The sequence below is a fragment of the Opisthorchis viverrini genome (genome assembly GCF_000715545.1).
Source record: "Opisthorchis viverrini unplaced genomic scaffold opera_v5_335, whole genome shotgun sequence".
In the NCBI taxonomy this organism is placed as follows: domain Eukaryota; kingdom Metazoa; phylum Platyhelminthes; class Trematoda; order Opisthorchiida; family Opisthorchiidae; genus Opisthorchis; species Opisthorchis viverrini.
Genome location: NW_008751990.1, coordinates 496,768 through 512,790, shown reverse-complemented (window position 1 = coordinate 512,790; position 16,023 = coordinate 496,768). Strand labels below are relative to the sequence as shown.

General features: G+C 43.2%; 1 protein-coding gene across 1 annotated transcript in view; it reads right to left on the bottom strand.

The window, feature by feature from the left end:
* Positions 1–16,023, bottom strand: part of T265_10089 (hypothetical protein) — a gene marked incomplete at both ends in the record, with an annotated part of 62,283 nt that overhangs the window by 31,281 nt on the left and 14,979 nt on the right. The window contains 6 exons of the mRNA XM_009176357.1: positions 1,344–1,703; positions 3,031–3,462; positions 7,592–7,759; positions 9,188–9,525; positions 12,824–13,126; positions 13,884–14,063. Coding sequence (XP_009174621.1) covers positions 1,344–1,703; positions 3,031–3,462; positions 7,592–7,759; positions 9,188–9,525; positions 12,824–13,126; positions 13,884–14,063 — 1,781 coding nt within the window. The remainder of the gene's footprint in view (positions 1–1,343; positions 1,704–3,030; positions 3,463–7,591; positions 7,760–9,187; positions 9,526–12,823; positions 13,127–13,883; positions 14,064–16,023) is intronic.

Genomic DNA, 16,023 nt, shown 5'->3' with positions numbered 1-16,023 from the left:
ATATATATATATATATACGTATACATATATACATATATACATATATATGCATATATATATATATATAATATTTAATACTTAATAATTTTAAAAAAGCCTTAAGAAACACATGTCCCCATTTTTTTTTGCAGGAATTCGGTCGTTCGCAGCTCATTGCCTCACTGAACCTGATACGAGCAGGACAAAACCTAAAATGGCCCTTACCACTGCGCTATATTTTTTGTTTTTCTTCGCCTCACAGATTTTGCCGTCAACCGCGGTTGTAGCTTCTCACTGGACATTAATGATTCTGCAGATGACTGAGTGCCTGGGAGTGGTGGTCGGATGAAGAGATGTTCCCTGGGAGACTTTGTCATAGATAGCGATTATTCGAAAAAAGGCTAGGGCTTCGCAACGCAAGCCTTCCCCAAGCTGGTGGGCAGTGAAAGGGGCTTATCAGGGGATCTAGTAAACTTATGGTAGGCCCTACTTGTGACACGGTGGGGAATTAGACGTCACTGTCAAGTAACGTAAGTCTAAAACGATTCCCACAACCTTCGCGCTTGGAAATTGTAGTTAGATTGAATCGTTCACCCAATCTTTCCAGCGCGCTTTGGATTTCACACGATAATAGCTGTATATTTGCAATGATATACTGATTATTTTCTCCGTCCGGGACCGCTATTTACAAAAGCCTAGTTGCAAAACAGTTCAGCAACTCAGGCATTTGGAATAATACGTTGCGGGGCACATCCATGCAACGGGTCGCAGGGTTACCTTATCTTGTTGCTCTAGCGAACTAGAAAGCTAACTGTTCTCCGTAAATCGATGCTGATCACACTACAGCAAAGGAAACTATGTTCCTGTAGTAGTCTTGAAGCTGATTCAACCACATTCTTCTTTCGAAACACATGGTGATCTTTCAAGTTTTCGACCATTTTCCCCTGTTTTCAAATTAGTGAACCTAAATACCATTTTAAGAACACTCAATTGTGACTTCGCCTGCGGAAGATACGCCTGGTATGCGCGTGTATTTTTTCCGGAGATTAGTTTGTTAATCACGGAAAGATGGGCGACGGAAAGGAACAAAACCTTGGCAAAACAGATAGCCTGATACCGATTACCGATTGGACATTAAAATACTAGAGCACCATGTTTTGTTTTTCAACATTTTTGCTAAAAATTCTCTATTTACTGTGCTTGACTGCACTAATCAAAACGAACTATTTGAATACATTAGGGGAGTGGTTTGTTTTTGAAGGACACAGTGACCAATCTAGAAAAAAATGTACAATCAGTAGAGGCTATTCATTTTGACAAATAAGCTGTCATTCTTTCTGGGGAAATTCATCGCTCGCTCTTACCTTATCTTCGATTGTCGGACACTCCCTTTTTGTGGTGCGCGATTGACATGTCATTTGAATCGGTTCCGCGTTCATCAACTTCTTTGGACTGAAATTCGCTTTCGGCCCATCAACCCATTGTTCCTTTTGTGTACTCAATGTTTCAATGGCATTTTTCACAGCTGCTCTGGACCAGGCGTGGATATTTCCACGGGGATTGGCGCGCCTGAGCTCCATGATCGTTTTCACACGTCCTTCAGTTCTCTCTTTTGTGGACGCCTTAATCTCGCTGCAATCTCCCGAACCTGCTGGCGCCTGAGTTGCATCGCTTGGAAGGGAATTTCCACTTAACTGGTTCGGAAGTCCACTGTCAACATTGTCCTGATTTTTGAAGTAAAGTGAAATAAATACAACAAGTTTCGTTTTATTCAAAAACAGTGTGGAAAAAAGCCAATTCACCATTTCTGAAAAACCCTGTTGAACAGATGGCGCGCTGGCAAGCGATCCTCGTTCGTGCGCCAGATTTCCAATACTATTTTCAACATCATCCGCACTTGTTTACGGTTTGAAGGGCACTCTCGAAATGAAACCGTGGTATTGGATGGATTCTATTCGCGCAACAGATTCAATGTAGCGGTAATGCGGAAATCTTACGGAAGGTAATTCGTAGATTGAGACACCCCAGTCACAATTCAGCAGGCGGTAATAACTCCGCTGCCTTTTTGAAGCCGTGCGGCAACATACAAAGACATGATGACTGAACTTAAATTACATTTCCGATCAGATATCCGGGATCATCCCAGTTATTTGGTTTAGAGATCGTATCCCTTTGAATACTTCTATTTTATCAAAGTACAAGGTACCCAGTTGACGGCGTGATTCGAAGTAAGTGAACTGTCAGCCAAAGAAAGACCACACACGAGGTCGAACATTTCAATATTCTGCGTACGAAATCCGAAATCAACCTGAGCAATCTCAAACTTTTCTGCATGATTTGTCTGCCATAGTCTTGGAGGCAGTTGAAGCTTTGAGGAAGTAGCTTCGAACGACTCTAGATACGCCCCCCAAAAAACAAAGGGGTGCTCACAATCCTTGCTAGTGTAGTTTACTAACTGTTTATACTAGGTCAGAATAGATCTACGTTTTCTGTCTGTGCGAATGCTCAGATGTACAAAATCGAAACCATTCAATATTGGGTTGTGTCAAGCACACTCACTCTAGTCGTGTACGCACAGGATGACTCCAGCCTGGCGATCGATTGGTTTGCTTTCCTAAGGGCGTTTCACGCTGCATAGATTAGATAACACAGCTGCTGACAGTTCAAAGATAGGCAAGTGTAACCAAGTAGACCATGAAACGGCAGGGAATTTAAGAGCTGACACATACACCCTGACTGCAAAGGGCGGCAGTTTTCGACCTTATTCATATGAACGGAAATAAGCTAGTGATATAAAGTGTTTACTAAAAACAAAACTAATAAAATCGCATTTTTTGTAATCCTGTTCACACTCGCTCATTGTTTGGTCCACCTATTTCACATACACAGTGGGGCTAGATCCGCCTGCCCGAGATGTTTATATTCTCGTGTGTTAAGTGGGTGTTCCATGCAAAATATGAGAATTCATTTTGCCTGATCAATCGTGGGTCGTGTGCCACTCAAACCAGACGTTTTGCTCATCTAGAGAAAAATGGATCAGCTGGTACTCACTGGCTGCGTCTCTCCAAGGGGACCACTGATAATTCTGCATAGACCCGGTTTGGATTGCTGAGACTCTACCTCCGCTGCCATGCTTCCGTGATATTCATTTCGCCCAAGAAATATCACTGTATCACAAGACTGCTCACTGCTTGACGTGTAGTCCCGTTCGGACGAATGCGTACCGTTGAGTACATTTGATTTTCTTTTTCCAGCCTTGGTCCTGTGAAAGGCTGATCGCCTAGAGACTGAGTATGGGCCTGTATGTATTCGAGTTCGGTTTGCTCGTCTTAGACCGAAGCTGTCACACGATGAGCTACCCTCTGAACTGGTGCCATGAGAGGGTTTTTCCGCAGTGCCGCTCATCTCAGACCCGACCGATACAAGTCTGGATGGATTACGTCGTTTTCGGTGGTGTTGAACCCGCTGGACGAGCTGGAGAAGCTGTAAACGTTTGGAGGAACACAGGTTAAAATGGTAGGATAAAGTGTTATTCCAATAATTTTCCTTTACGCCCATGTGACCAATGTCTTCGTGGAGTCCAAATTCATTAATAACGGCTAAAAAACCACGAAACATGCAAAATTCTTACGCATAAAACAATGATAGATGCGGATGCGCTACTAAACGTTAGCTCAGGCCGGTTTTTCGTCATGTTATATAACTAAATGTCAAACTGGACAGATCCTCCTTACGGTACATGAACATACTCCTTAAAAAATGTGGATTTTTTGTAATGTACTACTTATAAGGATGCTGAAACTCCGTCGACAGCCCAAGACCGGTTTCGACCTTCTTGGGGTCCATTAGGTAGGCGCAGTCCCCGGGTTTCCGTCAACCTTATGTTCTATTTGAAACCACATTGCACGAAATTAGCGGATATACACTCATTTGCAAACTAATTCGGTTTTTCGAGAGACTCACCTGGAACCTAGCTGAATCTCTCGTTTGTGATGTTCTAAGGCAAACTTATGAGCAGTACATTACAAAGATATACATATATCGCGATATCTCAAATATCGTAGCAAGTGGTCTAATGAGGCACATTCAGTTGCCTGGAAACATCACAAACGAGAGATTCAGCTGGGTTCCAGGTGAGTCTCTCGAAAAACTAAATTAGTTTCCAAATGAGTGTATATTCGCTAACATTTGGAGTTTGTCTAAGTGAGCAATGCTCACGCCTTTTCCGAGAACGAGGTACTACGGTAAGAGTAGTAACAATATTTTCACCACACCCTGATAGATTTCGTTTGCAAGCTTCTGGGTTGGGGAAAATACAAAAAAAAATCAATTTCTAGACGGCAACGTACTTTTCTGCAGACTATCAAATTATTGCAGTGTACATTAGGTGATACAGCTTGTATATATCTGAACATACCAAATTCAACATCGTCTCATTCCTAGTACCCTTCACGGTTTCGTGAAATTTGACAGACAGTTTAAGAAGCAATCGCTTGCCAGGCATCGTCAAACGTGTTACGCCCTTACATCCGTTGCAGGATAGTTACTGACATGGGGAGAAAAGTCTGACTTTCATACAAACTGTTAGCTACAACGGGTACAGTGACAATCGCCCAGAAAAGATTATTCAGTCCGATAATGTCGTTTTTGACAGTTTCTTCTGTGTCAGCCGATTATTCTCACCAGGTGAGGCAGTCTAACGGATGAGATCTACAAAAATTGTACCCATCTCTGTGCGAAGGATGGCGTCTTGCTGACGGAAATGTGCATTATTACTGGAGACGCATGATAAGCGGTGGTCAACTGGAATCGTTCACGAAATGAACATTGGCGTGATCGATTAAGATTGAGCAAGAACAACGATTATTCATTTCATTGTGCGTGTTGATGCTTCGCTGTAAACAAAACGCCTGCAACCCAATCTCGAGACACGAGGTTGGCGAACCGAATTCCGTTCTTAGGGGTTGAGTGATTGCATTAACCACATACCAACACGTTACGGACAAAAACAACCTTAATTTCGAGAAACGGCTTCCACAAGTTTTACTCTGTAATCTCAGTTTTCACGAATAGCTTGAATGAAATCGCAAAACCGGTCGTTGTCACACAAGTGATATAAATCCCAGGGCAAGGCTGGGGCAAGTCCTGGTACGCAAAAACACACCCAGTTCACTGACTAACATGAGTTTCGCTAAAGATTTGCGAATGGTGCACTGCCTGCTGATTCTAAATACGGACGAAAGAGATGCACAGCAAACGTCCAACTGAGAAGTCTCCACTCGGCGGTCCAATCAAAACCTGATCACGCGATGGCCTTCAGCTATAACCCGGGAGGCGGTGGAATCAAATCATCTCGGAACTACACTAGCTGAGCGCTACGAGTTATTTTCGATAAGAAAGGAACAGTTGTGAGGAGCTTCTCGGTTTTCAGCCTAGGACTGGCCTAAAAAATCTCAACTGAAACCTACAGATCTGATACTATCAGCAAACAATGTCAACAATCATTATTTTCCACTCGCTTTGCATGTCAGAAAAGCCAGCGTTTGTAGTAATTTCCTATCGCTCTGCTCTTCCAATCTCGAGACACGAGGTTGGCGAACCGAATTCCGTTCTTAGGGGTTGAGTGATTGCATTAACCACATACCAACACGTTACGGACAAAAACAACCTTAATTTCGAGAAACGGCTTCCACAAGTTTTACTCTGTAATCTCAGTTTTCACGAATAGCTTGAATGAAATCGCAAAACCGGTCGTTGTCACACAAGTGATATAAATCCCAGGGCAAGGCTGGGGCAAGTCCTGGTACGCAAAAACACACCCAGTTCACTGACTAACATGAGTTTCGCTAAAGATTTGCGAATGGTGCACTGCCTGCTGATTCTAAATACGGACGAAAGAGATGCACAGCAAACGTCCAACTGAGAAGTCTCCACTCGGCGGTCCAATCAAAACCTGATCACGCGATGGCCTTCAGCTATAACCCGGGAGGCGGTGGAATCAAATCATCTCGGAACTACACTAGCTGAGCGCTACGAGTTATTTTCGATAAGAAAGGAACAGTTGTGAGGAGCTTCTCGGTTTTCAGCCTAGGACTGGCCTAAAAAATCTCAACTGAAACCTACAGATCTGATACTATCAGCAAACAATGTCAACAATCATTATTTTCCACTCGCTTTGCATGTCAGAAAAGCCAGCGTTTGTAGTAATTTCCTACCGCTCTTTTGACAAGTTCACTGATAATAGACGCACCACGTTTTTGGTCAGTGTCATGTGGTTATATTCTTACTTTTTTTAGGATCCGAGGTTATGGAGAACACTGCTTTTTGTTCCAGACAAAATTTAGGAAATAACTTTTTATTTCCCCGGCTTGCTGAGCATAAAAGATACATTTGTATGCTAATTTCAAGAGCACCAGCCGTTGAGTCAAATGGCAAACTTACACGTCTTTTTAAGTCGCACTGAGTGCTTCCACTACGGAACTTCGACATTTAACGGGATCCTCAGTTTAGTTGCATTGTCAGTAAAAATAAAGTGCTTCTTGAACTTTCGAAACCCGCCATTCTCGTCTGACATCCAGCTATTTTCCTGCCTGACACATCTATCAACAAAACGACATTAATCTTTCGACACAAAGTGAATCTCAAGAAAAGATGTTCGGCAAACGTCTCATCAAGAAGTAATAAAGTAGAACACATGACGCAGTTCTTTTCTGCGTTGGTTTATAGCTCCAGTTCGACTACACTGGCGCTGTACATCGGTGCTGTATTACCCAGAACCAGGTCGATACAACCTGACTGCAGAAAATGGACATTTATTGTGTCAACCGTCATTAGCGCTATACCCTAGTGGGGCTGTGCAGCATCGTACCATAATCTTAAGAGCCGGCGATGGATGGCGCCGACGTCGCTACCCCGAAACACCTCATGCACTTCGACTCATTCCGGGACAAACTCGCCCTAGTTCGCTTGGGGGCTTGGCGTGCTGACACCACAGGCCCAAGGGCATGCACACAGCATGCTTTTGAGGGTAAACGCGATGCAAATGAGTGAACGGCCGTAAGAATGGCTCCGTTTCGGTCCGCGGCCCTCCATCCACCTATCACATATGCGGAACAACACTGCGCCACAAAGACGTATTTCATTCCCAGCTTGATCCGCCTCAAGTTTGTGAACGCCATAGAGTGCAAAATGTGCTGCTGCGATAACTGGGACCAGTAGATTTGAGAGCTAATCATAACGTTTACAGTTATCTTTAACCGCAGGGTTATTCCGGTGTTTGAGTACTTTACAGATCACCAGGGCCATTTGTAATGGCAGTCAGGTGCATGAATCTTGAAACACTGTCACTAAAATATAGGCATTTGCACTCCGTCATCGGCATTGACAATGGACATTTGGACCAGAATCTAGAGGTGCAAATTAGTTGCGTTGTTCGAGGCATTCTAAAGTGGTTTCACAAAATACTACATAAAGTCGTTACAGTAGACTACTTATCCTTTCGCATAGTGCCTTCCTTCAACGTCAGAGTTGTTGGAGGGTGCAAATAGACAATGCACAAACAAAAAAAAGTTATTCACCTGCGCTAGAGAGCATGCTCGTTCAGCTGTAGCACTCTTTCGGTGCCTAACTGCCACGTCACCCAAAGGTTGCACGAGGGCTGGGATACTGCCAGGTTGCCCAAGCCTAGACAGGGGAAGTCGAGAGGGAGAGGTCGGGTTCGCAAACCACGGAACCTGCGGTCAGTAAATTTGCGCTCTAACCACTTGAGCCATCTCGCTCCCTAGAGAGCACGACAGGGAGGAGATGGCTCAGTGGTTAGAGCGCGAATTTACCGACCGAAAGGTCCGTGTTTCGAATCCGACGTCTTCCTACCGAGTTCCACTCTCTAGGCTTGGGCGACCTAGCGGCATCCAATACCTCATGATTAGTCCAGGTGGCACGGAAGCTAGACACCAAAAGGGTGTTACAGCTGAGCATTTTTTACTTTTATTTTACAAGGCACGATTTATACAATCGTATGATACTCATCTAATAAGATAAGTCATCTAATGGTTGTGATATTATGTACCACATGAAATCGGGAATCTAGAAACTTTGATTTTTGAGTCTCCCCAATGATCTGAGTGTTCTGGGGGGTTAGGATGAAACGTCGCCTAAAATGTTCAGTTCCGACAGCGGCTTCCCTCGAATGCTAATTCACTGAGGCCTGTGTGGTTATCAAAGTATTTCCCCTTGTTATTATTCCGAGGAAATAAAGTTTTCAACTGCAACGTGTAATTTTTCTTCTGATTATGCAGACAATAATTTGCGAATTTGTACCAAAATCTACCTACGAAACGAAGAGATAAACAAACAGGGTAGCTGGATGCTTGGTGGAACGGAACGCATTGCGTAGCGGAACGACTGGAGTTGGCGGAAGTCAGATGGTTATTTGCGGAAAAATGTGCGCTTCGACTGAAGTTGTTAGAGTAACCTGATGAAAAAGTCAAGCACATTTTTCCGGAGAATTAGGGCGTGCAGTATTTCAATAAAAAAGTCCACGCTATGCTTGTGAGTACACATGAGCGACAGGTTACGAATAGATCAAATCCTAAAGAAACTTCATTGCACTGCTGCCTCCCCAAATGAAATCAACTCTTTTCGATGCCAAGAACATGTTGAACAGCTAGCCGTAAGTCTTTTCTAGTCGAGTTGACTTGTCCAGTCTAATTTGATGCACACTATTCATTCATCATGCAGTACGTGGTGCTGCAACGCTCGTCAGACACTACTCGATATTACTTTTTTCCCCAAATCTTCCTTCTGTTCACAAAGAACGACATTTTGTTTTGAACGATGCCATGCCAATACGAAGAAAAGTGGCAACGCAAAGTTTTTCAACGCCCACACGCACGCACTGCAACCGGCCACCAACTGAATAACAATACCCCACGTAACCATCCATTAGGTGATCGTGACAACAGTTGTGCGATTCAATCATTTATGTCTAGCCCCATTAGAGCTATGAGTGACCGCCGCTGGTTCGGTGTGTTTCGCTGCCTCCAAGCTGCTGTTTACGTGTCCCCAACTTCCTACGTGCCTCAGGGACAAATCTGGTTGTTGTCTAATCACGGTGAGGAAATTCAACAATAACACCAACTGACAACGCACAGTAAGCGTGAGAGACAGAGCAAAACATGAAATCCTTCGTTAACTCTGTTTTACAAACCTGCAAGTTTTCCGCGTAATGATGAGCACCGGACGAGGCTTCGATTACAATACAGTGTTGGCAGTCGACGCCTCCTAAACAGTCACGTAGAAGACGTGCCAAAGGACTGTGACGGTAGGGAGTGTAGGTTTGACCACTCAAGATGGAAAGGATAACTGAAATGATGGAGTCAGTTGACAGTTTCGTCTTCGTCATTCTGGACGATGTTGTGATGGGTGGGGATGCCGAAGATGGAGTATTTGAGGTAGATATTCTTGAAACAGCAGAAGCTACGTCTCGCGCATCGGGACAGCGGGCATCAAGTTCGATCAGATGAAGGCGACTGCGACCACCTGAAACTAATGGATTGAAAAACGAGAAAAAGTATAGACCGAAAGGATGTGTTGAACGGGTAGTTTTCGAACTGAAACGGAACAAATTTTTCAGAGACCATATTCCTTGCACACAAGGTAAAAAAGCGGGAATCACATGTTATCGCAGACCGAGATGGTACACTAAGAATGTTTCTGCCGATATCGGTCTTGCTCTGTCACGTAGCTGTAGTTGCCTGACGGTCCTTCAGACACACCTGCAAACATCTTACAACAAATACACTACATAACACTATGCACTTTCAAGAACCTCACTGAACTTGAAAAAGTGAGCTAGCGGTTCAAATGACTCTCTCAGACAGAAACAATCATGAGTCAATCAAATCCGCTTTCCACAACCAAAATGAAGCTAAATTTCAGGGAAATTCGCTACTTCCTCATGAACAACCAAATGATTTTTAGTTTTAAGTAGTAAGCAACTTATTTTCCAAAGTCACGCAGCATCCTCAATTATTTTCATCCTTTTCAGTTGTCCCTTGAAGAAGGGGGGTGGACCAAACATGACCTACAAGGAGCTGGGTCACCCTCGTTTGCAGGACGTAATATGCGCAGGGGGAAGCGTTGTCCACTTGTAGAATGACCCCTAAACCAAGATTTGCCCGTAGGCCATCCATGAACAAAGCAGGTGTGATGAACCGAGTGACTGGATGGGATGTGTTACTAAATCTTGCCTAAGTGAAAATTACTCACATTTATGATTAAAGTGTTCGAGCTCAGGATCAACACATTCCAGATTCAAAACTTGTAAAATATACCATGCTGATTAATTTTTAAATTACTTTTCGGCTTCTGGTTTGCCCGACCAAGTCAAGGAACTTATGAGTCCTCAAATTCAGTGATTCAACTGCACGTAAACTGGTAACCTCCCGATGATTTTGACACAAACATTCAACGAGAAGCTCAACGTTTGGAACAGAATTGTTGTCAAGTTTAGCTGATAACTATATCGACCTAAGTTAGGAGTCTGTCGGATTCTGCTGCTACCGGTGAAATGACCTCCTGATTAAATGTCACTTTTAATCAGCTCTGCTTACTCATCGAGCTTGCACAAAGGTGTCAAATGAAAAGAACACTGGGTTTCCGGACCACGGAAGTGCTCTCAGACTGATTTTCTGAACAAAACGTATACTGGTCGATTGATGTGAGTCGAAGGTTTGTTGTGAGAAAGATCCTTTTTATGCAAATGAGACAGCTGGTTGGATTACGTTTTCGTGATAAAATTTATGTAACCAAGTACGCATATATATGGTTTAGTTTTTCGGGCTGATGGCTCGGATACTTCCCAGTACAAACATTAAACCCAGTAATGACAGAAGTTTTTTGACTGCAAACTGAAAAACAAGATCGGCGGTTGCCGAGCTTGTCAGACCCACCTTATGGGGAAGAGCAAGGAGAAAATGTCACGCTACCCAATTGTCGGACGCGCGGGCAAAAGAACGTTTGCGGCCTATTCCTGTGTACAATTCTTGTGTGTGTGTGTGTGGATGAATTAATGGTTGCCGGCCAGTTCAACGACATAATGACTTTGAATTCGGAAAGTTGTTTTTAAGAAGCTCCCGGCTATTTTATCGTTTGGTTTTCGGCCGTCGTTTCTCCCCGCTCAAAATGTGTGTGTGTGTGTGCTAAGACAGTCGTCCCTCATATGCAAAACTTCAGTGAACGGCAACTCTGTTGTTGTGTATCGGAGGTTGAAGTCGAGTTCAAACGTTATCCAAAGAGGCATGTGACGTTGGATACTGTATAAGCCATTCCGTGGAGCAAGTTTTATGACGCTGTTGGAAATTGAGGAGAAACAGCCAATGTGTGCACCATTGAAGATAGGTATGTCTGTGTGGACAGGAGAATATTTCCCAAAACCGTCGTGCAATAAAATGGCCGATTAACATCAAAGCATTTTCTTCCACAATGAAACTTTACCAATAAATAGGTCGGTAAAACTGCACAAAATGAGAAGAATCCTTTAACAAACCACCGTTTTCGGGGCGCCGCTTAGTATTTGACTTAAAGATAATTTCAACAAACCGCTTGGGGAGCGTATTTAAGTTTGTACAGTCAAGTAGTCATTTCCGAGACAACAACTATACTACAACCGGTTTTTCCTTTGATTTGCTCTATAATTCATGAGGTACTGGTGAAAGGAAGAAGGCTTTCGCTGCGGAGTTATTCATTAGGAAATGCCAACTGACCGGTTACAGACCACTGAACAGGGAAGCAAAACTCTCATTTGCATCTTAGTTAGAAAAACTGGACACCGATCTTCTCCCGAACAAGTCTTCTTGAACTTTCCTGGAGATTCATTGACTCCACTCATTCGTCAGTCAAATCCAAACAAATGTTACAAAGTGGCTTCACGAATTCCGCAACAGATCTCCCTTTTTCAATAGACGTAAAGCGAAATTCAACGAGCAACACATACTACTCGCGTGCCTCCCCATCAGTAGTATCACCGTTACACTAGTAAGCTATTCCAACAACTCAGCCACAGCCAAATCAACTTGTCGGTACGGCAAATTACTTGGATACTCGGACATATTTTATGTATTTTTTTGGAAGAGAGTAGCAAAAGTGCTTAAAACCCGCGTTTGTTTGAGTCGTGAATATCGACATCGTTCAGTTATAACACTCTGCCATGCCACCCGAAAGAAGCGCGAAGGCTGTGGCAGGACAAAGGAAGTCGAGAGGTGGAGGTCGTGTTCGAATCACGAACCTTGCGGTCAGTAGATTTGTGCTCGAACCACCGAGCCATCTCGTCCCCTTCTCTTGAATATATGGCAACGATACTTTATATGTCGGCTGTATATGTTATAACGAGATAACATTGTCATGTTTGAAGACTAATGGTTAAACGTACGAGAAAACAAAGATAGAATGGTCGAGATACCACTGGATAATGAAGTAATGTTTGTAATAGTTGGTCGTTTGAAGGCAAAACTGCTAGGCATGCTTCATCCGGTCAGAAAAGAGTGGTCGTTTTTGAGAAAACTGGTTTCATGGAGATGTCCCCATGTTGTGTGAACTTTTTTTCATACAACAGAAATGGTGCCATCATTGGCGTTAACGAACAGTGGAAAAAGTGATCACAGTTCTGCGAAATTTGAGAAGTCTGGTGGAGTTTCTTAGAGTTTTCTACACATTTACCAATCTGATCGAACGACATACCGAAAAGTGTGAAAAAGCTGAGCTTATGAGACCCCAAATTGTCTAAGACGAGAAAGCAAGCCGCCGCCACAATCCATTTTACATTGCAGCATCAGCAGAAACTAACCTTCGGAACTGCCACCACACTTTTCAATTCGATATTGATACAGATGAAGTGTGAAGAAAAAGTGGGAAGTGTTTAGGTTTGAGGTCTGGAGATCGGACAAAGTATGCAATGCGTCGGACTGAACGAGTGCTGTTGCATGCTGCTTGTTTGCCCGAGCCCTGGCATTCAGCGCAGAATCGAGATAGAACGCTGCCTTCTCCGGGGTCGGAGCTCTCAGTTCACTTTGGTTTTCCATGGATGATCTCGCTACTGACTCTTCACGTAAATACAAACCAGGTGGATGTGCTCCCAATGCATCGGAAGCTAGACGATTGAAAAAGAAGTAAATGTGCGTCATTTTTAGGCTCACATAGTTATAACTGCGACTGTTCAACCTAAATGGAGCATTGCAGTTTGAAAGTGGCCCGGGTATGGAGCATTGCATTTCCTCAAACATCTATCACAGAGTAAGTAAAATGGTCAAAAAAGTGCCGAGCTGACAACTCGGTATCGCACGGCTGCTTTCAACTTTCTGATTGGTTTTTAGATGATAGGAAATGTTACTTATTAAGTTGGATACGTAAGCATCTAATGAGGGTGGAACCTGTTGGATGTACACGTACACGATGTACACAGGGTAATACACTACTCATAAGGTCGCTGAAAATTCTTCGACAGCCTACGATCGGTTTTGTCCTTCTCGAGTCTTGTAAGATGTATGCAGTCCCCGATTATCGTACCAAATGAAACATGAGTCGGCCTGGTGCAGCACATGCAGTTGCTTAAAAACATCAGATTCAGCTGGGTTCTAGGTGAGTCTTTAGCAGAACGAAACAATAGATATTCACGAAAACAAAGGAGCTAGCGGCAAAATGGGATTGCTGATATTGGCTTACGCACTTTGCGGAGAATACAGGATAATGAAGCTGGGCAAAACGTATGAAATAATCAATCAACTAGGATGCGGGTTGTGAGAACCTGATATTTTTCAAACCTTTATCATTTTGACAGGGACTAACATTTAGAATATTATTTGAAAGGACGCACTCCTTCTTCTATCTCTATTGGGAAACAACTGAACCGATTGCTACTTCAGGCGCATCCTGGCCGTCCACTTCCAAGGCAGATACGCGAACGGAAAACCGCGCCCCCGTTTGCTCCTTTTGTTCTGCAATTAACTTGAACAACCACGAAATTGAGCATGGAATGATGCCGAGGTCCGTGGAAGGTTTGTCGCTGCCGGTTATGATCCCTCCATGGTCTGTTTTGGAAGAATGGAAAGCTAAATTTTGGAGGCGTTCTTTGTACACGGCCAGAAAAAACAAGCATCTATACACACACTGCTAATTAATACTGGTCTCGGAAGAAATACTCCTAGACATGAGAATTCACCGGTGACGGTGAGAGAATAATGATGATTCAATTCTGCTTTTGCTGATGGACAGCTGTCTGTACGCATCGTTGACCGTGAATCTGAGAATTTTGGCACGAAAAGATGTTCCAGTAGACTAAGTGTTCATACCAAGACTTACGTATTTCAGGGCAGAATTTTAATAAGAGGAATACAGAATAGATTTAAATCTTTGGAGCGGGTTTTTAAACCCAAGTGTCTCATTTAGGGTAGTCAAAAATGTTTATGGCCAATCATTCTCCGCGGTTTTGAATGAAATGACATCTAGCCTGCATGGGATTGATTGAGGCCAGGTTGTTCACGCTGCTTAGATGAGCCAAAACGTAACAGTTTTTAACTTTCCTCCCATTCGATTAATTCCCCATCGTAGAATAAATCTTTGTTGTGTTCTCACAGTGATCGCGCTATCATAATCCGAACTAACGTCAGAATCGTCTTTCACTTCTAGACTCCATTAATCTGGCGGCATTTCATCCAGCGAAGCGTTTGTTTTTGGCGCTCTGCCAGCTTGAAAATTCAGAAAGTGGTGAATGTGTTCAGAGTGAGAAACAACAAAACTGATACAAAATTCTTTCGGTCACTTTTATCTTGAACTGACTTTTCGTTCGGAATCAAGGTTCTGTCCCACAAAACTGTGCACACATAAAACACTTTTGCGGTAACTGGCGTGTAGCTTCGAAAACAACATACAACTTGTTGTGTTTTTGAACTGACGAACCAAGAAATATTCTGGCATTACTGCAAGAGTGACTAGATCTCAAATCAGGGTGATGTACCGAGCGCGGAGGGTGTTGCATGTTCCAGTTGACTGCCGTAGAGTTGCGTATGAAGAATTGCGTGTGTATAATAAATACTCCTCAAATGTTCGTTAACTTGAGTCGAACAAGGTAAAAGTGAACGGCGGTTGCAGACTGGATTATCTTTTTTGACGTTACTTACTGCTCCCATTTGGGTCATACATATATTCGCTTTTAATGTGGTATCACAGTTAAAAAATAACTTCGTTGCTTCCGCACATTAAACGAGTAACTGTCGGGTTTAAATTGATTCACTGTCTTATCATCTGTGAACATTTTGTTGGGCTTTCCCGGCCTTTCTGATGACGACGTCTTCGAAAAGACAAATTACTCTGTCTCGGTTCATCCGTTAATGAATATATTTGAGTAGGCAGTAAGGGGTTTATACAAGGGATGTATAGGGACGAGTTCGTCTTCCAAAACTGTTGAAGGAATTATCCGAGAATAAACGCAACTCTGTACCATTCCACCATAGACCGCAGATCAGTTAAACTGAAGTAGATTGATATTCACCTTGATCCACCTTGCAAGCAAGAACTTCTTCTACCAGGCCTCAATACCATTTCCAGTTTCTCCCCCAAAACAAGTCAACTTGAGGTCACAGAACAAGCGGCACTCACTACAGAACACTACAACTGTAACCGTGAACTTGGCCATATTAATAAACAAAATTGATAAGTTACACACTCTATATGCTGAATTCCCCCCTGAAGTCATCGCAAGAAAGTGGACATAAATTATTCCTCCCAGAAAAGAGTGAAAACAGTGTTTTAACTAATATTCATCTTGAGCTACTTGGATTTTGATTCCATCAATCTTTCTACGAAAGAAAATTTCAGTCCTGGTGAGATGTGTGGACTGTCAAAATCCCGGTAATTTCTGTACCACGCTCGACAAACAATAACTGAAAGCCGTGAGTTTCACACCATTGCTCAGTTGCCTAAATGATGATGTATCAGTGGAATGCTTTCATCCTAGTCGAATTTGTGGTGAACGGGTTGGGTTGAAATCGA